A 26,754-nucleotide genomic window follows, 5' to 3' on the forward strand; every position below is an offset into this window, starting at 1 on the left:
GCTTTCGGTTGTTTAGTTTGCCTAACTTTGTGTCATGGCTTGTGAGTCGCTGTGCTGTAGGCTAATACTGGGGATCCCCTCACGTCACATTCCAGGATTCCCCAATGACGAGTAATGCTTCTCAGTAAAATAATACTGTGATATAAGACCTCAGATCTCAGAATACATTTTATTGATGATTATGCAAACTATATAGACAGTTAAGCAGATGTAAAATATGAACGAACGCTCAAGGTTTCACGCGGTTTCCCTCAGAAATCTGTTAAAGAAAAGAAAACACGTGGCTCAGCGCACTAACAGTGACAGCGATTTAAAGACAAACTCACATCTTACTGATGATGCAAACTATATACAGACAGATGTGGATATGAACGCAAGTTACGGAACAAGAAAAAGTGCATGTTATATATATAAAATAATTTAATTTATTTAAAAAATAATTAATGAATGAATAAGGGGCAATTCACATATCGCGCCTAATAACGCGTGGAAAAGGCTATGTGCGCCGCTTTCTCCTTTTTTCCAAAGTGCTCGGGCAGAAGCGCTCCTGAGGCTAAGCAACAATGACGCGCTCTCTCCATGAAGACGCGGAAATTTCAGCAAAGGATAAATGGATTTGCAGCACAAAAAAATCGCTTTCAGTAGCTCTGCTACTAAATTTATTTCAAAATGGCAATCCATTCAAAGGAGATTATAATGGTGTTTTACCCAACACTGAATTACAGAACTAACATTACATCTAAGGAAGACACATATTGCTTTCGGTTGTTTAGTTTGCCTAACTTTGTGTCATGGCTTGTGAGTCGCTGTGCTTTAATACTGGGGATCCCCTCACGTCACACTCCAGGATTCCCCAATGACGAGTAACGCTTCTCAGTCAATTAATACTGTGATATAAGACCTCAGATCTCAGAATAGATTTTATTGAGGATTATGCAAACTATATACAGGCAAGCAAATGGGATCAAAAAGAATCCAATGCGCTGCATTTTCTTTATAATTGATTTCCATTACCACTGGTCTATAAAGTCGACAGTCACACAAAGATATCAAGACCATGATTAGTTTTAACAATATGCAACCAATTTATATTAACATAAAAAAATGAGTTAAAAACAATCTAGGTATATTCTGAAAATGTAAACTGAAGAAATTATTGACGTGCTACCGCACCCAAGGGACCGTCTGACAATTCCACTGACTGGGTTAAAAGGTCCGATGTGTTTTAATTAAAATTCTAAATAACACAGTCAAATTCTTAATCTTGTATTTCTCATGGTGATTTTCTACAGGTGAGATTTTGCCAATACCTCCCTTCATATATTTACAGTATACAATTATTTACATATTAAAGATCCCTGGAAAGGGTTTTCATGTTCCAACAGTTGTAGTACATTGCTAGATACAAGACTGACTAACTAGGGATGGGCGTTTTCCACAAATATCACATTCGACTATTTGAGCTCACAAAAAAAGAATATTCGTTTATTTAAATTAAGTTTAATGAGTCAGACATTTTTCAGCAACATTTGTTTTCGTCATTTTGAACAAGCTTACACACAATAAGCTTGAACATTACACATCGTGTTTTGTAGCTGAAAACCTTTAACAATGCGTGCAAACAAATAAAAGTACAGATTAAAAGCAAAAAAATAATAATAAGTGAACAAAGAAAAAACGTAAAGCAGCCTGCAGCAATTAGGCTATTGTACACTTAACTTTTAAACTGTCAGCAAATCTTTTTTTCTTTTTTTCTATTCTTTCAAATGTTCTTGTTAAGAAATACGGGCATGTAAACATGATTGGGGGAAAGTCGGCTCCTTAGTCTGTTAACAATAAGGACGGCCGCGGAGAAAACGTGCTCTGACGGCACAGACGTTGACGGGACTCACAAATAACGCTGTGCTAAGCGAATAAGTTTTGTGAAACGCTTCGTGTTTTCGTTTACCACTGAATGGGATCCTCATCTGGTGGAATACATGGAATACATGGCTCCAGCAAGAACTGCTCCCACTCGTCTCGGCTGAACTCTCTGTAATCATCGCTGAAGTACTGGCTCAGCCTTTGCCAGCCTTTTCCTACGAGTTGTTATTGCATCCTCTTCATCGTTGGTGACGGCGGCTGCATCCGCACCACTTGCATCAAGGAAAATGTTCTGATAATGTTCAAATAAAGTTTTTTTCTTACTTCTCTCATGTTTTCATCGAGAAACCTGAGATGTTTGGGCCGAGGGTCTAGGGCAGACGCGAGAAGAGGAGTTTCCACTGTATTCTCCAAGTTAGCGGTGTTTATTCGTTGCATGAGAGATGCTGCAACAATGTTCTTGAATTCGGTCACTTTCTGTGATTCTCCACGGCATATTTGAAGTACTGTAGAAGACCGCAGTTCTTAGGGGGCGTTCACTTATCGCGTCTTTTGCATGCTCAAGTTCGTTATTTCCAATGTAGGCGCGCGGTATGCGCGCTCATAATGGAAGCGACGCGGTCGCGATGCGCACGCGGTGCGACGCGGTCCCGTTTTTTCCAGGCGCGTCCGAACAGCATCGAGTTAAAAACATCTCAACTTTCAGAATGCCGCAAGCGCACCGCGGGTCATGTGACAAGAACTAAACATTCAGCTTCATCCTTTCCCGTAACAACGTTGAAAGCTCAGCCAAGATGAAGGAACTGCTGAACATAGCTGCTTACTTGGTAACAGCAAAGAGGTTGAAATAAACATACGCACAATCAGCTTTTCCACATGCCCCGATAATCAAAACTTCTACTTAGCGCTTGCTTAATTTCTGCAGATCAGTTTTTGTAACTGTATTACTTAATCCACCTGTTGCTTTGGCCTTATTTAACAGCCTCTTGCACCACCTGTTGGTTAGCGACTGACAGTAGATAGAGATCATGCCTCTGTGCTCTACTGCTATTCCTGCAGCTCCCGGATGTGAAAGGGCGAATTATCTGCCGAATTTTAACCACTGAATTTGTGGAAGCGAATTTGGAAAGTGAAATAAAACGGACCGAAATTTGCCTGTTGAATATTATACATCGTATTTTTAACCGATTTAATATTTTGGAAGTGAATTCTGGTACGTGAATATGAATTATTGATTTTTTAATTATGAAAAGGTGTGTGAAATATTTTTAATTGAAATATTCACATCTTAAATTAACAACTATATAAAATTTCAGGACCTAACAATGCAAGCCCTGGAAATTCAAGGCATTAAAATGCAAGAACTGTTAATTCAATGCATTATTTTTCAGTTAGTGCTATTCAGCATGCTTTTTTGTTTCAAAGACATAAGTCATTATTTTGCTTCCATACCTGAAGACACTTACAGGCGGCAGGTTATAAAGGTCTCAGTTACGGGAACTTAGGACATTAAAGAGACCTTCCTGCCGACTCTGAGCAACATTGTAAAAAATATGACTATAACATACACTAGTTAAAAATGATTACGCATGATACATTTTTACATCTTAATCTTCAATAATGTATTATTATAATAACAATTTCGGGATCTATTTTAAGTATATTTTATTTCCTTCATCTAAACATACCAAAAATATATTTTTTTAAATCCCTTTTTAGGATATTGCATGCCATTTTAAATATCATTTTGTAAAATCCACATAAGCTTTACAGACAATGCTGTCAATTCTACAGTTTAAACATGGAATTTGGCTAATTTTAAACTGTCTCTGCACGTTGACCCCCCCCCCCCCCCCCCCATTGGTTAAAGGTTTGACACATTGCATAAATTATACCTGATTAAAATGCTTGTATTAAAATATTTTTATTATTTTACAAATGATAAAATGCTTTGTGAAGGAAGGTCACTCGCCTTCCCTGATTATCTCTATGATATAGTGGTTTTGTTACACAAACTTGGCAATCCTGTTTTGAGATCTTTATTGGAAAGGGTTTAAAATATGTTTTCCATGCTTATTCAGTGTACCATAAAAAAATAACAATATATTGTACATGCACCTGTGGAACAGTACTTAAGACACTTAACATTTACAGGCAGCAGGCAAAGTCACAGTAACAAGGTCTCAACTAATACTAGCACTTTTCCTTTTCTTGTCTTGTCTTTTCATTTAAAAAAAAATGGAATTTAAGATAGAAAAAAAAATTTTTAGTTTATTTTTGTATGCATGAATAAGCATTTATTTATTGACTGTATTTGTGGTACTCTTTAAAGTGAAAAAGATGTGATGTAATCAATGGGGTATTTTGCAATAATTAAAAACATTACAAACAAATGAATTCCACCCAGACTGTTCACACTGAAGTCAACTGGGGTAAAATAAATGAATAAAAATACAAAAATGATAAAAATGTGTCTGATCTTTTCCCACATAAAGTGGCAAACATTGAAATTAAATACGGCAGATTTAAAGGAACATTCCACCCAAACATGTATGTGATGAGTGGGGCGGGGCCGAGGGACGTGGGAACAGGAGCGAGGCCGGTGGAGTGATTGGAGATGAGCGACACCTGCGACACTCGCCGGTCTCGAGTCCCACGGAGGAGATGGAGGGATATAAAACCGGAGCGACGACAGTGACGGACGAGAGAGGACCAGGCCTGGATTTTAGTTTGTGTTTTGATTTTTATTTGTGCGCGTCAGTCGTCCGTGAGGGGCTGATGCGCTGTTTTGTGTTTATTTTGATTATTAAAGTTTAATTTGATTGTCCACCGGTTCCCGCCTCCTTCTTCCCGATGATTAGGAAGGTTTATTATTACAGTGGTGCCGAAGCCCGGGAGAAGGAGGGACGCGCTGCTGAAGATGTGGTGAATGGGTGCCGTCAGAATGAGAGTCCAAACAGCAGATAAAAATAACACAATAATCCACAAGTAATCCAGTAGGACTCTTGTGCAACTTCACAATATCACAATGGTTATATATTTGTTTAGAACTGTTTTTTCACTTGTAAATGGTGTTTGATCTGTGCATATTTCCAGATTCAGATAAAATGACCTTTTCATTGGAGAAAGCAATATTATGCATAGAGGACAGAAGCAACATTTGAAGTTTAAACTTCTTAATGATTAATGATAAACACACAGCTTTTCATTTCACAATATATTACAGTTAAGTTGGACTTTATGGATGTCTTCATTTACAGCAGGGCAGCAATAATATGAGGGCCTTAGCAGAAGATGATTCAAATAAATGAGATGATGATGAATGAAATCAGAAACACAGCTAAAAATGTACAAGCAAGACGGAGCAACAGACTCATCTAAATCTATACATCTGATCGCTTCCTTCGATTTAGGAATTAGGAAATGTTGCAATTTGAATACAAAACTTTCTGCCTCTGTTACTTTCTCATAAAATACTCCTTTCTTCTAACCCATTCCAAGATTTTTTATATTTTAAAAAATAATAAAGAAATTCATCCCTGCATGGTTGAGTGCAGCTGTGATGGCTAGTGAAGAGTGCTGTTCCAGCCTTTAACAGGCCGTAGTTTTGAGCCTTCCAGGCCCCTGTCACTCAGCTGTCAGTCCAGGCCCATAGGGGCTCTCAGAGAACAGTCTCATATCATATTTCACACACAACCCTCTCAGGGTCAGTGATTTCCCAGATGTGAGAAATGGACTCTTCATCAAAGAGAAATAGAAGGAAAAGAACACATCACCCACATTACAGCCTTAAAACCATTCTAGAAAATGAATCTTTGATGCTATTCTGAGGAGGTAGTTAGCAGTGCAATTGTTTAGTAAAAGACAGATATGGAGGAGATGAAGAGATCAGCTATCAACTAATCAGCATTCACTTACAACAATAAATGAATGACACCGGTATATATATATATATATATATATATATATATATATATATATATATATATATATATATATATAGTTGTCAGTCACCGATGTCACTGTAGAATCAAAGTTATCCAGTCATCAATGATTCCAGAATGAAAGTGTCCAATAATAGACACTTTTGAAGTTGAGTAGTGATGTAGTCTACTCTTTGATGTGCGCAGAAAAAAAGAAAAAGAAGAAAAATAATAAATACAAACTGATGAAAGAAAGAAATAAAGAAAGAAATAAAGAATTAAAGAAAGAAAGAAAGAAAGAAAGAAAGAAAGAAAGAAAGAAAGAATGAAAGAAAGAATGAAAGAAAGAAAGAAAGAAAGAAAGAAAGAAAGAGAAAAACTCATTTAATATTGCCTGAAAGAAAATTGCGGTTGGAAATTCCCAAAGATGTGTAAAATATGACACAATATAAATTTGGTCAAACTTTAGCCAACACTTTTAGCTTCATTTTTGAGAGAAACTTTTGTTAGAGGGGTTTGGCACTCCCTAATAACAACACCAAATTATTGGCAGCCGTGTCCAGTCCATTCTTCTTCTCTGCAGTTTCCACTTTAATCCCACAGGTTCACATTAAAGAGCAGGAGACAGACTGGCACCTGCAATTATCCCTGTTCATCCAGCCATGGGCCTATTTCCCTACACTCCTCCTCACACACCTGCCAGTAAAGGCTAAACATTATGACTAGCAGACCTTTATAAACAAATACACAAAACTTAATATACAAGGACAGCCTCTTAATATCATGCAGCATTTAATTATTCCTGCCAACACCTTGCGAAAATAGCAAATTTCCCTGCATTGTTACCTTGTACTTACAACACTAAAACTGCAGTGCCCTTAAACATCCAGTCAGAACACATTGTAAGAAAATAATTGGTTAAATAATTGCTGAATTCTGCTATATTTGTCTAAGACTAACAAGGGCACCCAGACCCCCTCTCGTTTAAAAATATGAATGTGGAGTAATTTGACGGATATTACTGCTGATATAAGCAGTCCTCGAGATCTATGAAACCCCTTTTCCTCTAGGCGTACAACTGCTGAGTTAGAAACCGAATATCTCTACACTGTGATTCATTTATGTTCCTGTCCTTGTTGAGCTGGTTCATTCATTATATCTCATTCATTCAGTAGGAAAGGCAGATGTTCATTTATTATGCTATGGTAATAAATAAATGTATTACATTTATAAAAAATAAGTTTGTGGTGACTGTAAAAAATCTATACTTTGTTTCATTAATATAATATTGATTCCCCCCAGAGCCGTGCAGGCACTTTTTATGATGGATGGAAATTTTATTGGACTTTTTTGCACTGTTGAAAACTAACAACCATTCACTGCAATTATTAACTTTAATAAATAAATAAATAAATTATAACTTCTTATGTATTCGTCAGAAAAAAAGAAAGTCATACTGAATACACCTATGATGGTTTGAGGGCGAGTAAATCACGGGGTAATTTACATTTTTGGGTGAACTCTCCCTTCAAGCATAAACAGGTTTTTTTTTTTTTTCTTTTTTTTTCTTTTCAGAACAGAAAGTAAGATATGGCTAGTTATAACGTCTCCAGTGGCAATCTGTAAGGTTAGTCAGGACACCGGGCCCAGAGAGGTAATTCTTTATTTCACCATTCAGAACCCGGAGCTAGCAATTGCTAATGTGAGGTCAGTGTCTATGTGTTTCCGAAGTTAGTAACACTTTTTACAATGTACACGTTTTTCATGGTTATAAATTAAACACTTGTGTTAAACATGGTTTGTTGGTTTTACTTCCTTTTACTGCCACAAGTAGGTTTAATCAAGTGACTGCATACCCTTCAAGCTATAAATGCTGGAACAAGACTTACATAACCATTTGTAAAAGTATAAACATTTACTTGGGACAGTAAATCATAAAAATTTGGCATGGCCTTTATGAATGCTGATGTATTTTTTTTTCACAGTGTAAATAGCCAGGCAGAAACTGCATTCAAAATCTCTTCAGAGCTAAATTAAAACTTCTTTCTGCACGCATAGTATAATTTGAATGGCACTTGACATTTCTTAAATGTCATAACTGAGAAATCAAAATTCCCTTGATCTTAACAGGACAGAAAATAGCCTATTACTTATAAATTATGATGTTTTTTTATGTAAAATTCTTGATAACATTATATGTGGACCAGAGAACAGTACAACATTTTTTTAAAAGGCAGTTTTTAAAGAAACAGTATGCATTTTGACTGAATAACCTACTGTACCATAAACTATAAAGCTGGTAAATAATGACAATGGTTATGATTTTTAGATGCCATAATGATCAAAGTGGTCCACTTTTTTTCAACAAGTTTGGCTTAGAACTACACTACCCAGAATCCTGAAACTAAATTTACCAAATCATAGTAACAAGTTACTATTACCATGTAAACGGCAAAGAGAAATGTGGCAGGCTATCTAGATAATGTTAGCGGATTAAAATAGGATGTGGTAGAGTTAAAGCATAAATGATAATAGAAATGTTTTCTGATAAGAAGGCATATTTAAAAGACAATAATACCAATAATTTAGCCAAGTTTAAGAAATGCCAGATTTGTTTAAACGACAATAAATTCAATTGGAAATGAAAATCATACCATTCCAATAGCACATGTATATCACAGAAACGTCTGCATTTATCTGCAAGACATATTTATTACTGTTTGCTCATCTACAATATGTCTATAGTATGTTTTATATCAGATGTCAGATAGATGTTTAGAAAATGTCTTTAATATGTTTATGGTTAATAACATCTTAAAGACATCTATCAGATGTTTGTACACAGCAGATGATGCAATCTCTAACAGACATCTTGAACAGTAGGCAGAAGTACTAGTTAGTTACTTACAAGTGAAAAGATTTGAGTTTAATAACAAAAAATATATATATTTCCCAAAAGAAGAAAAAAAAAAGATTTAATTATCTTATTATAGTGAGTTTGTTCATAATTCCACTTAAATGGAGTCTTGTACATCAGTTTTTTTTTTGTTTGTTTGAAATTCATTTCAGAGCTAGTCTGTTTGGTTCAAAAAGTTTAGAACTTTTTATTGAATATTGTTTTGAAATGCCAGTGCAGCAAATGAATTAAAAAACAAACAAAATGAAAAGCACTTCTGTTGTCCAGGCATCGAGAAAATATTTTATTATATGTTAGAAATATCTAAATGAAGAAAAGGAAATAAAGTTGCACTTTGGTGTTACAGTACATCTCCGTTATGTATGTAACCCCCGTTCTGTGAAAGAGGGAAAGTAGACGTGACATTGGTGATGACTGACGAATTGGGATCTCATCTGAGAGACCAATCCACTTTGAGTGTAAACTAAATGAGCCAATGCACATTGGCATGCGATTATTGCATCCAGTTGCAGCTGATCACAGCGTGAGTATAAGAGGCAGCAGGTGCACCACATTCATTCATGCTTTCGCTGAGGAGCTAATCCGGTGACCCAGCAGCTCAGTGGTGGTACAGCAACTGTGGTGACAGGACCTGACATCTCAGTTCCCTCCTTCAGGGAATGAGGGTTACATGCGTAACCAAGGTGTTCCCTTTCAGTCAGTCACTCTCGACGTAACGTTGGTGATGCCCGACTAACTGGGATCCCTACAAACACGCCACAGATGCTGCCCCCTCCAGTGCCCTGTTTAGACCTCCTGATCTTTCCTATAAGGTAGACAATAGGACCTGGCTCTACAGAGAGAAGGTCAAACTACAGTTGCTCCTCGCAACCCAACATTAAGACTTGGATAACACAGGGAAAGTGTGCCCTTCCATTTGGAAGGGGGGAAGTGACCCTGTGATACACAATTCACAACTCTCCTCCTCTTGAGACCCAGAGACTGAGGTAACCGCTCTTTAATTGAAGTTTTGGGAACAAAAACAATGAGACACTGGAGCATTTAGGAACGGCACCTTATCATGCTCTTTCATGCCGGCCAGACACAGCCAGAGTGTGGTGCTCCTGGATTACCACTGTGGACATTGCATGACCCAGGGATTGTGCGGTCACCTTCGTCGCTCGAAGAGCGAGGTATGTCGCAGCACACAGTTCATGTAGGACTGCATGGTCATGACCACCCTCGTGCAGGTCTTTCAGGGCTTTGGCCTGATGGACCTCCAGTAATAGAGTAATAGAGTGCAGAATCCGCCTCCCCACATGCTCTGTAAGCACTCCCAGTTAAGCCTGATGAATACTTACAGACCCGTGATGGGAGACACAGGTCACCCTGCAGAGTGGTAGCAGCCGTCTGACACAGTTGCAAGGCCACTGACTGAGGGAATGCCTGCGGCACCCCACAGTGGCACCACCAACGAGAGTGGTGAGAGTGGAGGAAATACAATACTTGTTTTGGGCAGTAAAAGGTGCCTTCCACGATCTTTTGAGCTCCTCATTCACTTCCGGAAAGAATGGCACCAGAAGGGGGCACTGAGAACCAGCCTGCCCACCCTGTAAAGGGGCCAGCTAATCTCCACAGCTGCTCCACTGTCTGCAGAATGCTTGATGGGTGACGAACTCCATCTGGGTAAGCCATCACCATGATCCTCAAATCACCTCTGACTCTACCAGATACGGGACTGGCCCAATTGCTGGGAAGAACACTGGATCATGGCAGAGGCACCCTTTCACGTTTGACATAGCTCAATGCCCAGACATGTAAGACAGTGATTGTGACTGTCCCGAGGTGCCAGAAAGAGGCGATCACCCATGTTGTTCTTTTAGAGAAATGCTCTTTTGTGCTGAACCATGAAAACGATTGTGTTCTCGCTATGCGGCCATGACCACCGCTGCCGTGACGTAACGCTCAGACTTGCTGGCTCTCTGCTTTGCAATACCAAAGTAGACAGCAGTAGTGATGCACTACCGCTTAGCTCTGAAGCGAAAGGACGAATGAATGTGGTGCACCTGCTGCCTCTTATACTCATGCTGTTATCAGCGGTAGCTGGATGCAATAATCACATGCCAATGTGGAATAGCTCATTTAGTTTACACTTGAAGTGGATAGGTCTCTCTGGCAAGATCCCAATCCGTCGTCAACACCGATGTGTAGAGTGATCGACTGAAAGGGAACTTGTCATTTGATTCAAGTGCCTACCCTTTATGCTACAAATGTTTCTTAAACTAGGATTCAAGCTGTTAAAAACAACCAGCCAACATAAACACACTAGTAACTAGGGTTTACACAATGTTATACAATAACCACCCTGCAAGGTGTTTTTGGACTAAAGTCAGTCAGACATTTAAGCCACCCTAATAACAATAAAATAATAATAATAATAATAATAATAATAACATTTTGTACTGCCCTACCTATAGGACATTCTGCTCGGATACAGAAACAAATTCCTTGTTTTGAGGCAGTTATGATTGTATAATGCTCTCTTCTGTTTTGATCGCGAACAACGAGCATTTATATATTTAATTAAATTAATCAAGCATTTGCTCTACCAGTCAAAGGTTTGGAGTTGCTGTTCTAAATTTGTTTCTCATGATCTAAATGATCTTATGAAGTCATGAATCTTTTGATCAAAAGACTGAATGCTGAAATTATCAAATTTTACCTACTTTTGAATATCTTTACAAAATTAAAATGTGAAATTCAAACACATACTGTTGGGGGAAATACTAATAAAGAATAGTAAAGTGTATCTGTGTCCAAACTGATGCAATTGCTTGACCTAGAGTCTACATTACATAGATTACCAATGACAATGAGAAGAAGCTGCAATGATAATTTATTTCCAGTTTTTTTTTTTTTGCAGTTGGGAGTCACACGTATGAGCATTCAGAGGTAAGATGAAATCCACACACACAAGTATGATGTCATGCATACTCTCCCAAGGAATCATATGCTGTCTACTACTCTGGTTAGCTCGGACAAAATATGTGACTCTTTGACAAAGGTAACACAATATATATATATATATACACACACATTTTAAGTTATTGCTTCATTAAAAGACCAATTAATCCAATGACAAAGCTCTGGGTCTGCTTTTGCATCGTTTTATATATATAAAAAAATATTTTTATTTATTCATTTTTTCTGATAAAATTCAGTCATTAATTCACAATACATATTCCATTTTTTTTGCCAAAAACAAAATTAAGAAACGACACCTTTCCTGTCACCAGAACCAGTTGAGAGGCACTTTTTTCAAAGGAAATAGTATTCCTTGTGATTTTATGACTTATTTGCTGTCAGGTTGTACTTTGGATTAAAATGGTTCAACATGACAATACCATTAAGCCTGGTACTGCTACAGATGTTCAGGCTCTGGTGCTTTCAGTTTAGGACTTACTTTCACAATCCTGTAGAAATATAAAAATATTTTATTTTTCTTCCACATTTATGTCTGGCTGTTATGATGCACTGTAAAAGGGATTTCCACAGCACACAGCTCAGAAAACAGCCCATATCAAGGCTAACCTTCAGAATAATAATAATAACTAATAATAATGAAAAAAAAATACTTAAAGTACAGACATTATTTACATTATTTTCACAAATGAAAATTGCAACAAGCAATTTATGTGTCAGTCAATATAACAGCAAGCATTACATTCTTCATATGAGTAACATCAGGAGTTTTATTTTTATTTTTAAATTTGTCCTAAAATTGGACGAGATGCCTTTTGTTTTCCTTTGATATTAGTATCCTTCAGTAACAGTTTGGCAAATGCATGTCTGTCCTAGTCAGAAAAACTGTGCTGTCACAGCAGCAGAGGCAGTCGGTAAACATTGGTATTGTTCAGCCTCTGAATATCAGGCCACTTCACTGTCATGCATTTATTACTAGCTTTCAAGAAAACAGCTCCAGTACTGATCCAAAAACAATATCGGATAACTCAAAAGTGTTAAAATTACTCCAGTTACTTTTTATAACCTTTATATATATATATATATATATATATATATATATATATATATATATATATATATATATATATATATATATACATTTTATATTTGTAATATATATTTATATTTATATGTTTTGTTTAAAAAAAGACATGGGGATGGAAAATAAGGATGGAGTAACCTTAGCTCTAAGTACATTCATTCAATTTAAGGCCTGTTCACCCCAACACACGTTTGGTACGAAAATTCGTCCTAATTTTCACATACAAATTGTCTTTTCAGACCAGTATATAAAAACTGCAGAGAGGTTGAATTAATATGTAAATGCACTCTCTGACAGGCGCTTATAGAAAAGCTGAAAAATCCTGGTCAGCCTGGTTGTCAGAGAAAGAAAATCAAATATTATTTACAAGATCTGAAACAGCCATTTAGATGTTTGTATTCGCTGTGGTGCTTATCTAACAAAACCAAATAAAAGGGTACAGAGACAATAGAGCTGGTTCTGGATTCTACTAATCACTGCCATTTAGCAAAATAGCTCCAACAAAATGCTTTATGTAAAGGTGGCTATAGGCATGTCACAAAAAGTGCAAATCTTACTGTTTGGCCAGTTTTCTTCACAGTGTGATGGAAAAGAGAATTGTCACATGGATGGGATGGAAATGTTCACGTGGGTCTAAACAGATGCATTAACCCTTTTTTTGTCTTTGAAACGTGAAAATGCACAGAATTTTCACACCAAACATTCACCTTGAACAGGCCTTTACACACACATTATGGCATTCTTACACACACGCAGATTATTCTTTTCTTTTAAAGATACTGGTAGAATCGTGAGTGCACCACTTGGGCTCCTGACAATTTTTGTGGATGAGCATCAGCTCCAGAATTTAGACTGTTTCTGGATCTGCCCTTTGATGTGCCTTCGTTTACTTGTTCGGAGCTGGACTGGGGACATGGAGAGGCGCTCTCTGCATGGGTCTCTTCCATTTCTGCTGTCTCTAAACCATCTTGACCTTTCAACTCTAGACTGGCCTTGGAACCCTCAGTTTGATGATGCTTATGAGCAATCCAGTCCCGGACAGACATGTCCTGAGAGTCACACTTGGGTTTGAGGCGCTCTACAGCAGACAGTTCAGCACCTTGATCCACCCCGCCCTGTTCCCTCCAGTCATGAATGACATCTAGTTCAGCAAAATCCCGCTGGCCACCCATAGTATGCCGTCGGCGGATGCCCTTTTTCTTACCGCGCGTCTCCGTGGAGCGGGCCTTCTGAGTGCCAACACCGAACATGTCATCGGCAGAGGCACGTTTACGGAACTTGAGTCTCTCTGTGATTTTAAGATGCCATGCTGGCTCAACGCAGTCCGATTCAGTACGCAATGAGGCACTCAGGCTGCTGTTGGAACGGCCTCTCTTCATCACCTCCAGAACTCGAGACAGTCTATTTGATTCATTCTTGCTGACCCCTTGATTGCCACCACCAGTGCCTGCCTCCACAGATGAATCACTGTCTGTCTTTTGCCGTAGGGATCGCCACCTGGACAGGGAGTTGCATTCTTTCAGTTTATGGGAGGGCAGCAAGCGGGAAGCTAGTTTGGGTGTACTTTTGCCACCATCTTCTGTGGACGGTATGTCTAGTCCAGCGATGTCAGGTCTAAACATTGGGAAGTCACTCTCGCTATCGGTTTCCATCGGCCGCCCCTCACTGATGAGCTCACTGCGCTCGTCATCTGCCTCGTCTCCTCCTCGGCTTTCCACCACAGACTGCACCTCTGGACTTAATGTGATGGACTCCACTCCTGTCAGAAAGGTGGTAGAGGAAGTGGTTGAGTAGTCCGACGTAATAGAGCTCACCTCTGCAGTTAGCGAAGCCCCTCCAGGAATGAGTAATTGCTCAGGGGCCGGTGATGTTGTGCCCCATTTACGAGGTCTGGTTCTGGGTACAGAGGCTCCAGAGCTCATGGTGCCCATGTCTGAGGTGATCTCATCTAACTGTGAGGAAGGATCTGAGAGGGTGCTAGAGGATCTAGTGGTGCGACGGTTAAAACCAGGTGAACATGAGAGCTTGGGCAAGGGGGAGAGAGCCAAAGAAGGTTTGTCTTTCATGAAGAAAGAGTTTCTGTGCTCCTTCTTGTTCTTTGGGGTGGACTCTGCACTAATGCTGTTCTTCTCCTCTCCAACAAGTGATTTCCTGCATGCACTTGACCTGCCTGCCTCCTCCTCCTGGCTTCGATGGTTCTGCTTTTGAGTTGGGCTATCTTTCTTGGTGAACATGATATCAAGGTCGTCATCAGAGCTGCTGGGTTGCAGCTTCTCCTTGTGCTTCTTTCGTTTGCGGTTGGCCACAGCAAAAATGGAGGAGACTCGTGGCTGAAGGAACTCGCGGCTGCAGTGGTCCTTCCCTGATCCCCAGGAGCCCTGAACAGAAAGAGAAAACAAGAGTGATAGATTCAGTCAAAGGGAAAACAGAACAACCTTGTAAACGTCCTAGCAAGAAAACATGGAAAAATAATCCAACAACAGTCATTGCAGGTGGCTAACCCAGAGTACTCCACCTGGTTCTCTGATAGCAGCACAAATCAGAAGTTGAAGGACTGAACATAGAAAGAAACATTAGAGAAATTCACAGAGCTCCAAATTATGTCTTTTTTTTTTAGAACAGCCACAAAGCACAAGCAGCACCCGCAACACCAACAGCACCATCATATGGAAAAAGCTGCATGGGTTGTATTTAAAAAACAAACAAAGCTGGAGCCAGATGACAGAGAAAGGGATGGGAATCATAACCCATTTAACACTACTTGTAGTACTTCCAAGGAAATGTAACCCCTCTCTCCTGGGTCCTCACCGTCACACCTCGCACTTGCGCCGAGTGGGCCTCGAACCCAGGTCTCCGGCATGGGAGGCGGACGCACTAACAAGGAGTCCTCCGTTACAGAAACAATAAAATATTTGAGTCTAACTACTGTGTATGATATATTATAGTGTTTTTTGTTTTGTATTATAAGATGTACGAAACAAAAACAATGCTATTTTACATACTTTAACACACCAAAAGTTTATTTTTAACTTATTCCCAAAGTTTATCTTCATATTAGAAGACACATAATACATATTGGCATGGAAATGTTTACGTGGGTCTAAACAAATGCATTAACCCTTATATATATATATATATACCAAGTTTATACATTGGACATTCAAGAACTGTTAACAGTCGAACAGCATGAAGATAATTTGCTTGCAGTATTTTGTAAAAATGGTTCTTGATTCCCATCCCTAGTGCATCTTTTAGCAACATCTCATTGCCCTGTTACACTGAATGCAGTGCATGTTCAAAGATCTGTCTAGTCTCTTCAAGATGGCACCTGGCTCTCAGGTACTGCACTGGGAGTGGTGGAGTGTCAGTCTGGTTCAAGAACTACACTCATCCACAAAACCTGCTCTATCATAGAAGTGGTCGCAGTCCAAGAGTCAAACTCACCTTAGATTTAGCAGAGTCACTGGTTGGTGAATCTGTGGAGTAAAGAGATATGATACATGATTAGTGGATTGCACATGTCCTTCTACTGATCTAAAAAATACAGACAGTAGGTGATAAGCAGAGATACATATGCATGACGAAGGGGGTGTGCATGGCGACGAGAGCATGGCAAACAATGGAAGAGAGGAATGACGGGGAATATGGATCCAATGCAGGCGTGCATGCAAACTAACGAGTGAGTGCTGTTTTATCATAACACTCACATACGACATATTCACCAGTAGGGGGCAATCTTTCACGTGTAAGACCATCCAGCAAACACAGACAATATGGTAACATGAATCTGGCACAAAATGAATTTTTGTGGTTGCAAAAGAGGTCAGTTGGACTTGAACCTTTTTATGAAGGAATAAATGTACCTAATATGATGCATGGAGAGTGACACAAGACCACAGAGTACACACACAATGATGAGGGTTCTGCAGGCAGTGTCATAAGTGACATTTATATTATATGACCTATATGAAAATCTGTAACCATCTGATTCCGACATGCTAAGATCCTTAGAAGCAGATATACAGAACCTATAATTGTAAGAGGAAACCAGAGAAAAAAATGTATTCTCCATAAATCTTAAGTAGAATACAAGTATAATTTTAAGTAATCAGCATAATACTGGGTTCCATAGAAGTCAAACCCATCTGTGACATTCTGTCAGTTGCAAAAAAAAAATGTCTCTCAAAAAAAAAAAAAAAACTGTTACCATTAAAGTATACACATAAATATACTTCAGTCAGAAAATAATGTGGCTATATATACAACCTAACGCATTTTTTAAAGTAGATTTAATGTAAGAGCTTTAACAAAAACAAAGTTTCACATACCTTTAAACACCTCTAAAGACTTGAGTTCTAAGTACATTTTTACAAACAAGTCCAAAATATTTTATTTTTTATTTTGTAACTTTTTTTTTTATCCTGGATGTTCCTTTAAGTGAATTTATTGTTTTCTAATGGTAACTTGAAATTTTACATTTAAACAGTTAATTCAACGACCCTTTCCACTCTAAGCTCATGTACAATGTGAGTAATTCAGAAATGGATGTTTAATGACAGTGCTGAGGCTAGTCTGATGTGTTCCGTTGTGACCACAATGAAGACGAGACGCATGAACCAAGCTCAGAAGTGACAGGGGTCAGAGAGGGGCTAGCTACACAGAAGAGATTACACTATGGGAAGACAGAATGGCAGCAAGGAAGAGTTAAACAACCGATTCACTGCTGTCTTTGCTCCCATTTCATTTTCCAGGGCAAAGACAAAGGCAAATTTTGGAGGCTTATTTCTTCTGTGTCAAGCCAAGCCCCCCTGCACACCCCTTGGTTGTGACAAATGGTTTGACCGAGTGATTTTCAGAGCCGAGTATCATTACCATGCTGTCTCTCCGTTTGGCCAGCATTCAGAGAGAGAGAGAGAGGGGCGAGAGATGGCAAAGAGCCTTTGAGACAGCAGCACTGCTCAACGCCAGGTAAACTCACAAACCATGCCCCACAGAACCCAACAGTTCTGCTGCGCTTTCCCATTGCACTTTTTGTTCTCTTTCATTCTCTCCATGTCATAAAACGCAAGGGTGTCTGCAGACTAGACAGCTACACTGCAGGCAACAGTCCTCCCTCTTCCTACAGTTCCAGCTGCCCATCACGGACACTATTGAGTCCATCAGTGACATCAAGGTGTGACAGACTCCGCCCACTTGTCCTGTGTCAAGATCAGTATGTGTGAATGCTGGGAAAGCCTTTAGGACACGCGACACAGGGGCACTAGAGACAGAGGGATCAGAGATTGGCAAGCGTGTTCTGCGTTCGTTATGGCTTTAGCTATTTGTTTGTTCTATCTTGGAGAAAGTACATGACGTGTTAGTGCAGCAGTTGGCAGAATTACAGGTACGAGTTTGAACGCATAGAGAAAGAGACACACTAAATGGGTGAATCTCAAAGAAACGGTTGTATTTCAACCCAAAATCCCCCCAAAAAGTGTGCATAGAGAATTGTTTTTCAATTTTATTTTATTTTTTTAGAATCTTATTGTTCTCTCTCAATTTTTTCCTTATTATTTTTAGGTGAAATATGAACCGGCTATTTCTTTGACAGGTTTTGTGAGATTCACACAAACATGACAAATAAGCAAAACAGAAATGGGATAAGGACAGAAAGTTGCCAAAATCGACAGACTAGAAATTTAATCAGTTAAAGAATGGAAACTGAAAATTAAAACCAAATAATTAAAGGTCACACCATGCGTTTAACATCTTGCCTCCCAAACTCACACAGGCTTTGAAATTAAGCCATAGCACAGTTTTTATTTAAAATCATAGGGAGAAGCTGCTTCTGTTCACAGAAAAGCAAAGCATTTTTCAGCAATATATATATATATATATATATAAAAGGTTAAACATAAAATTATAGTTTTTTTTTGCTTTAGTTAATGTGTGCTCTAGATATAATTATTATTTGCATAAGGGTATAAAAGGTGAACCCGTCTCAGAAAGGGTCCAACCAAGGGCACATGTTACCTGACACTTCCCCTGGAGAGGTGCCCGTCCGGCCGATGTTGGTCAGCAGGTGGTCAATGTTAGGCACAGGCTGAGACTCCACAGCACTCTCCTCCTGGACCGTCGTCTGAGTGACATACAGAAAAACAAATCAATGAAGAGTTGCAGCGAGAAACTAGTCACAAATTCAGTCACAATACAAGAGCATATCCACAGTTACGGATGAGATAGACTCAGTAGTTTAAGGGTTAATCAGGGTTAGGGGTGTGTTCAAATCACTGCCTACCTTAGCAAATACATCTACAAATTTAATGATTATTATTAATAATAATAATAATAATGAATAATGCAGCTGTACTAATACACACCGTAGGCTCCTTTTCACCCTCCTCAGTGAAGAACCAGTCGTACTGCAAGAGAACACCAGACTGCTTTCAGAATTATTTCACCAATGCTCAAATACCTGACACATTTGGAAAAGGTGTTTTCTTTCTACATGAGAAGATTAAAGAACTCACATGCTGAATGAGCGTTTCTACAATCTTGTACTGGTCTGGCATATGTGTCACCATGTGAGTCATATTGTCTTCAGAAGTTCTCACCAATGTCGGGCCAAACACAATGGCCAGATTCCGTGGCTCCATCTGACGCAATGACAAATGAGAAAGATGAGACACTTCTCCGTAGATGAGACATTTTCTCTCTATATAAACACAAAGGGAGTGTTTATATCACAGGAAATGTGACCACTGCACCACTTGTTGCTGTTTTTTTTTTTTACTTTTTTCAATCCTGTTCTCATTGTGTACAAATCATCAGTGCACATTACTATACAGTAACTTGCTCTGCCTCAAAAAACTACTTTCCTTTTGGGTTGATATCAACCAAGCCCTTTCCTCAAACCATATATGGCCGTCCAATACATTTTTGATAGATAAAATAAAGTCCCACCACTCATGAATATCTAATTTCACTCAAAAAATAACTACTGAAACTTAATTTAATTTTTACCTTTAAAAAAGAGCTTCAAAATAAATGTCCGGATCACAGTAAATCTGGAAAAAAGCTTGAAAACATGTCTTGAGAGCCCTGAATTATGTGTTCTGTCCCCTTTTGTTGCACGTCATCTTGATGTTTTTGAACGGAAGTGCACATTTCTGTGTGTACATCCCTGTGGGATACCAGAAATGCTTTACCTTGTTCTTTTGCGAGTTTTCAGCCACAGTTTTGAGATGTGCGGAGAGGAACTTCAGTGTTTCGTAATGATGATCAGGCAACTCATGAAGCTGAAAAATTAATGGTTTATTCAGGATCGCCATAACAAACAGTGAAATTATAAGCACTATAAACAAATGGTAATTAGGTCAACTGCCTCTTACCAGTCTTTTAAACACTTTAAGTCTCTCTACAGGATCCTCTATTCTGTTGGCATCAATAAAGTCTGCATACTTCTCTATAGAGGCCAGATCATGAAGGAAAATTATTTCAGCTCTCATGTGTTGAAATTACATGTCTATTACACTCACAGCCACTAGATGGCAAACTACACAACTAATGTTAATCAAATGCAAGATACATAAATACAATATGAGTCATAAATAGCCTCAAGCAAGGGAATTCCAACAAGGATGTTTTACCGTTAGTGAATAGGGGTTCAGGAAGTTTCCTGAAGAAGGATTTGAGTAAACTGCTGATCACATTCAAGTCCTTCCATTTCTGTCAAGGAACACATTTATTTGAAAAAAGATGACAAAGGACCTCCAGCAAGAAGCTGAGAATATGTTACAAACACATGAACTACATGCTACACTTACATCATCCTGAACATCGATGTCGCCCATGCCCTTGTTATTGAGCTCTTCCTGCATGGTGGAGATGGAGGCATTATTTCCTGGCACTCTGTAAATGCCAGTGTATTCCAGTCCCCGTTCTTCCACCAGCTTACAGCACACTTCAACTATCAGAGGAACAAACTAAAACACACAAAGAATAGTCACATGCCTGCAAGCCAATCTAAAACGACACGCCATATGAATGTGTTTACATAGACAAATATGACTCCAAAATCAGCAGTATGAAAAACGTAACAGGATCCAATAGAATTACATTCATCCTACAGACTAAAAAATTACTCTTAAACACCTACAGCTAAAAATATCAAGTGTATTTTAAATGCAATAAATTGCAACTTATGTCATCATTACACATATTTATTAACATAAAAGTTTCAATAAAAATGGTCAAAGTATATTTATCATAAATGCTTGTCGGTACATTCAAAAGTACACTTTAACCATATTTCATAGACAATATAATAAGAAAACAACATGTAAAGATGTACTATAACAGTAAATTGGTAAAAAAAAAAAAAAGATACATGCATTTATTATCAATTTAAACTATAATTTATATTAATTTACAGTTTATTTTTCCAAAAAAATATTATATTCAGTTAGCACTTAAGTATATTAAAGTATATTCGTATATTATATTATCCTTTTTCACAAAGGAAAGCTTTAGGATGTCACTAAAATTAGCAATGCCAAGTGAAAGAGAGATCTTCTACGTGGTCTTACTCTGTTGTTCTGAGCTGGAGGACAGTCATCTAGTCTTACTCCAAATGTTATTCCATGAGATGATTTCTTCTCAAATGGCTTTCTCATCAGACCAGGGATGCCCTTCCGCCATGTGCCCTTATCCTTGGGTGGGCTGGTTTCGTCTATTTATAGACAACCATAATAAGAATTTGCCACAGAGAACCAAGTCTCAAACATAGTGAGCTGTATATCTTCTAAGACAGCACCTTAACCCAAAGGAAACTCACAAGTGATTTATTATGCACTAATCAACAGCACTAATTACAGTTTGGTGTTAGCATGTTGCTAAGCAAAATACTCTAAGCACAAAAATACTTAACATACACAAGCACTCTAATGATACTTTACTGTACTAAATAAAATACAACAAGCAAGTGCCCTTGATGCTGTTACCTTTATGCATGGATTTTCTATCATGGTCCTTGTTTGGTGAGTGAGGGCTTGTGGCTTTATTCTCGCCTTTACTGCCCAGTAACGTCTGCCTGATGCTCAGGGACTGACGGGACGCCCTGGGTGAGAGTTCTGTTTTACTGCTTGGTGGACTGCAACACACAGAAACCAAGTCAAGATCTAGAAGAGGAAGAAGACTACAAAATAGGATGAGGATCCTTCCATTTTTCCTGCTTACCTCATTAGAGTGTTGTACTCCTTTATTTTCCGGTTGATGAGGTCTGTGCTAGTTACAGTTGCATTCTACAGAAGGAAGAAGGAAAGAGAGAAAATGCCATGGTTTTTCTGAAAATTTCAAAAAAGCCCTAGGTTATGTTCAGCTATTGTAAGAAGGTTCTTTAAATAGGTCTCGTTCCATGATTCATGAGGAAGTCCAAAACATTCTCCATATCTATATCAGGCACTAGACCTGGATAGACTTACCCCTATAATTCAAAGACAAAATGTGGTTTCTGTACCACTTACGTCACTAAACGAAACTGCAAAAATAATGATTGTTTAAATAAAAGAAATAACTAGTTTTCCGTCTGCCATTGGTCTGCCAAACAGACTGCTCCACCATAAAACCCATGGCAATGGCTGAGCCAATGTTAAGTCAAATTAATTTGTATAGCATTTTTCACCACACACATTGCTTCAAAGCAGCTTTATAGAAGGTCATACTGTTATGTTTATAATGTCTTTTTTTTTTTACAGCTGTGCGATGTGACAATATAAAACTATGATACAAGTAATCCTCAAAAGTAATTAAGGCCATAGATAATGTTCAGTTTTATTATACTCAAAATTCATCAATGAAGATATAATCAGTTGTCTTGAGTGAAAAATAGTTGTCAAAGAGTCTGATGTGAGTTTAACATTTTCCATCATTCTATAACATTTCATTTCAATTTTGTTTCTAGCTTTTTTACAACTTAGGGTTAGGGTTAGAGTTTGTACACACACTGGCAGTGTCACTTGAATAAAGTCTGTAGAAATATCATCAATGCCAATTGAGGTATGAGGTATACGATTTAGTTTTGTACATTTTTGTACATTAGTTTTGATATTTTTACTGGAATAGAAGAAAAAATAAATAAATAAAAATAAAAAACTTTGGTCATCCTTGAAGTGAAAAATATTGTCATTCGATTCACTATTTTGGCCTGCCACCTTGAACTTTAGCAGGCATTTCTGGAGTGCGATATCTTTGAGTTGTGCCAGCCAAAGCATTAGATTTCTCATCCGATGTGCGAGAATAGAAAAGGCTTGTATAGCGAAGACATACAGATGACTTGATGGGGCAAATTGGGGTTAATGCGAAGAGATCTGAATGCAAAATTGTTTTAACGTGCATAAGCACCACAGCTTTTTGGTGCTTATTTACTGTAAGAATGAATCATAAAGGTGCCACCTTAAAGGGACAGTTCACCCAAAAATGAAAATTTGATGTTTTTCTGATTACACCCAGGGAATCCAAGATGTAGGTGACTTTATTGCTTCAGTACAACAAATAAGTTACTACAAACTGAGATTTTTAACTCTGACCATTGCAGTATGTCAGTCATATAATGGAAGACAATGGCAATCACAGCTTCACCGCAATGTCCGAACTGACCTGAGCACGTTCTCAACTGCGGTACACGTCTTTTTCTACTTGCTATACTTATAAGTGCATTACTACTGTGGCCGAGATAGGTCAACATGCTGCTATTTAATAAAACACATGCAAATTGAAAAAACACCAGCAAATAAAAAAAACATCATCATTTTGACAACACAAGTGCTGCAAATCCTCACAACACATGCATATAACGAAACGTGCTGCAAATCCTCACAACACATGCATATAGCGAAACGTGCTGCAAATCATCACAACACATGCATTTAGCGAAACGTGCTGTAAATCATCACAACACATGCATATAACAAAACGCGCCACAAATCATCACAACACATGCATATTACAAAACACGCTGCAAATCATCACAACACATGCATATAGCGAAACACGCTGCAAATCATCACAACACATGCATATAACGAAACGTGCTGCAAATCATCACAACACATGCATATAACAAAACGTGCTGCAAATCATCACAACACATGCATATAACGAAACGTGCTGCAAATCATCACCAACACATGCATATAGCGAAACGCGCTGCAAATCATCACAACACATGCATATAACAAAACGCGCTGCAAATCATCACAACACATGCATATAGCGAAACACGCTGCAAATCATCACAACACATGCATATAATGAAACGCGCTGCAAATAGCACTGACCACAATGGAAATGTTTTGAGGAAACCTCAAAAAGTGTCGGACCCGGCTGGGATTTGCTTATCGTGCAGTGGCTACTGGTCAGTCGAGTTGTTGGTGAACTGAAAAGTGACGTTTTTTTTTTCATGGTGTCTTTTTTAACTTTATCTTTGGGATATTATTAGCCTGAATAAGCTGAATAATTATATGATTAAATGTAAAACTTTACTTAAGATGGCTAACTTTAATATCCTCAGCTAAATATAATTTCAAGGTTAATGAAAATAAATTTGCAATGCTTCATTCATTGATTCTTAATTTGCATGTGTTGTGAAGTATTTGCAGCGCGTTTTGCTATATGCATGTGTTGTGATGATTTGCAGCACGTTTAACTATACAGTATGCATGTGTTGTGATGATTTGCATCGCGTTTCGTTATATGTATGTGTTGTGATGATTTGCAGCGCGTTTCGTTATATGTATGTGTTGTGATGATTTGCAACACTTGTGTTGTCAAACTGATGATGTTTTCTTCATTTGCTGATGTTTTTTCAATTTGCATGTGTTTTCTTAAGTTGCAGCGTGTTGAGCTTTCTCGGCCACCGTAGATTAGCGCCACCTATCTCTCAAACGGACCACTGACACTCCTAACTGAGATTGTAGATAGAGGGTCAATGATCCATTTGAGAGGTAGGTGGTGGTAATGTACTTACAAGTCTGCATTCTGCCATAAAGCAAGAAGACACGTCACGCACTCAGGACAATTCGGACGTTGTGATGAATCAGAGTTAAAATATAAATACTGTTCAGTTTCTTGCACAGACCGATTGTTTCGTGTCTTTACACATCAATGTATCATCACAATTCCCATTCACTTCCATTATTATGACTAACAGACTGCAACGGTTTGAGTTAAAAATCTTTGTTTGTGTTCTACTGAAGAAACAAAGTCACTTACATCTTGGATGCCCTGGGGTTAAGCAGATACACATAAACATTTTCATTTTTGGGTGAACTATACCTATAGTAGGTATTGCTCCTTTAATTGTATGTATGAACTGAAATTGTATTTGGATAAAAAAAGAGTGTTTATGATTACTGATCAGTCACCTCTTCATCCAAATTGCTGTTCTCTTGAATGACTCGGATCCAGGACAGCATTTCCTCACGATCTTCTGCCTGGAACAGGTATTCACAGTCTGATGTTGTCAGCCGAAGGACGTTCTTCCGCTTTGTGTCGCTGTAGGAGATGTCAATCAGGCAGGACTTGATGCTGATTGGCAGAGGCTCTTCTTCAATCTGGCAGTTGGCGTTGGTTTGTCCGTCCCTCTTGTCCTTGTACAGGTAGAGGCAGTGGCCACGGAGCACAGCGTAAATCTGCTTCCATGACCGCATGTTACTGCCAACACGCTGTAGAAAAGACAACAGAGTTATGAAAATATGACTGAATGAGCCATGTTTGAAGTTAAAATAGCAAATATACACAAGTCTTTGGTAACAGTGAATGGCCTCCATTTTTAGTTTTGATAAAAAAAATGACAGTCTGACGGTAGACTATGCCGCTTATTAAAAATCAACTTATCCAATAAATAAATGCCAATAATGAAATATAGTTGCTTGCCAATATAGTTGCCAACATTGAATGTTTCTGAAAGTCTTCCAGCCATTCTCATTCATTCAGAGGTTTAAAGACTCGTTGCAACACGTTTACAATATGACAAGGACTCCTTAAAGCATAAGAGACCAACATACTCTAAAAACACCTTCATTCCGTACTGGGACCTGGAACAAGAGAAATCATGAATGTGAATTTTGGTGTTTAGTGTACCTTTCCCTTATCTGAGTTGAGCTGCCGGAAATGAAGTGGACCCTCCTTTGTGGCATCAGTGAAGACATCTGAAGTAGAGTCCTCAGAGGATCTGTCAACTGCCTGAAACACACCAAACATGGATCAGCCAGGATTCACCCTTTCTGAAAATTGCCATTGAAAACCCTAAGAGATACTCTATCAGTTTGGTAACTGGAAGACAACTGAGTTCAAAAGTCAGTAATCAAATTGAACAAGAAGTCAGATTATTAAATTTAATCACAAGCAATGCTAAAAGTGTCTTGAAAACTCTCTTTCCATCTCACTACAATAATTTTAAGAGCCATTCATTCATCAAAAGAGAGAATTTTTTTTTTTATTGTGAACTTGCATACAGGTCAGGCTGCAGAGTTATCATTTTAGAAAGAAATGACACAAAATTATCAATAAATTGACAGAATTAATGCTAGCTGGAGATCAGATGCCAACAGGACAGACCTTTATCTTAGATGTGTGTGAACTAATAGTAATTTGTCATGTATTATCTTTATTACAGCAGTCTCATTTACCTTTCTAAGGCCCTTGAATCCATTGGTGTGTTTAATCGACCGCCTGTACAGAGACAGTAAACAGAGAGGTCATACAGTGCAAGAGGCAGCAATAGAAGAGGACTGACTCTCCAACCTTGTGGTCACTGTACAGACAGCTTATGACTTCATGTCCTGACTTCAAACTTACCCTCTCTCTTCTTCCCTGTAGTTATCCAAGCCCTCATCGAAGGATCTGGAACGCTCCGTTTTAGCTCCAGAATCTGATTCCATAATCGTGAGTCGTAAAGAATCTAAGTTGGAGATATGGGAGAACTCATAGTTAAAAACAAAATAAAATTTTTGATGTTACTGAGATAT

General features: G+C 38.3%; 1 protein-coding gene across 5 annotated transcripts in view; it reads right to left on the reverse strand.

Annotated features, from left to right (window-relative positions):
* Positions 1 to 13,084: 13,084 nt before the first annotated feature.
* Positions 13,085 to 26,754, reverse strand: part of LOC132124125 (rho GTPase-activating protein 21-like) — a 126,670-nt gene continuing 113,000 nt past the window's right edge. For all 5 annotated transcript variants that reach the window (XM_059534962.1, XM_059534961.1, XM_059534960.1 and 2 more), the window contains 16 exons: positions 26,585 to 26,687; positions 26,416 to 26,458; positions 25,868 to 25,969; positions 25,150 to 25,449; positions 21,965 to 22,029; positions 21,730 to 21,878; positions 21,316 to 21,458; positions 20,554 to 20,712; positions 20,377 to 20,455; positions 20,119 to 20,192; positions 19,936 to 20,025; positions 19,258 to 19,383; positions 19,108 to 19,149; positions 18,761 to 18,866; positions 16,193 to 16,224; positions 13,085 to 15,126 (listed from right to left, as the gene is read on the reverse strand). In XM_059534962.1, the coding sequence (XP_059390945.1) occupies positions 13,519 to 15,126; positions 16,193 to 16,224; positions 18,761 to 18,866; positions 19,108 to 19,149; positions 19,258 to 19,383; positions 19,936 to 20,025; positions 20,119 to 20,192; positions 20,377 to 20,455; positions 20,554 to 20,712; positions 21,316 to 21,458; positions 21,730 to 21,878; positions 21,965 to 22,029; positions 25,150 to 25,449; positions 25,868 to 25,969; positions 26,416 to 26,458; positions 26,585 to 26,687 (3,221 nt within the window). In that variant the 3' untranslated portion in view covers positions 13,085 to 13,518. The remainder of the gene's footprint in view (positions 15,127 to 16,192; positions 16,225 to 18,760; positions 18,867 to 19,107; positions 19,150 to 19,257; positions 19,384 to 19,935; positions 20,026 to 20,118; positions 20,193 to 20,376; positions 20,456 to 20,553; positions 20,713 to 21,315; positions 21,459 to 21,729; positions 21,879 to 21,964; positions 22,030 to 25,149; positions 25,450 to 25,867; positions 25,970 to 26,415; positions 26,459 to 26,584; positions 26,688 to 26,754) is intronic.

This window comes from Carassius carassius, chromosome 42 (assembly GCF_963082965.1).
Source record: "Carassius carassius chromosome 42, fCarCar2.1, whole genome shotgun sequence".
Classification (NCBI taxonomy): domain Eukaryota; kingdom Metazoa; phylum Chordata; class Actinopteri; order Cypriniformes; family Cyprinidae; genus Carassius; species Carassius carassius.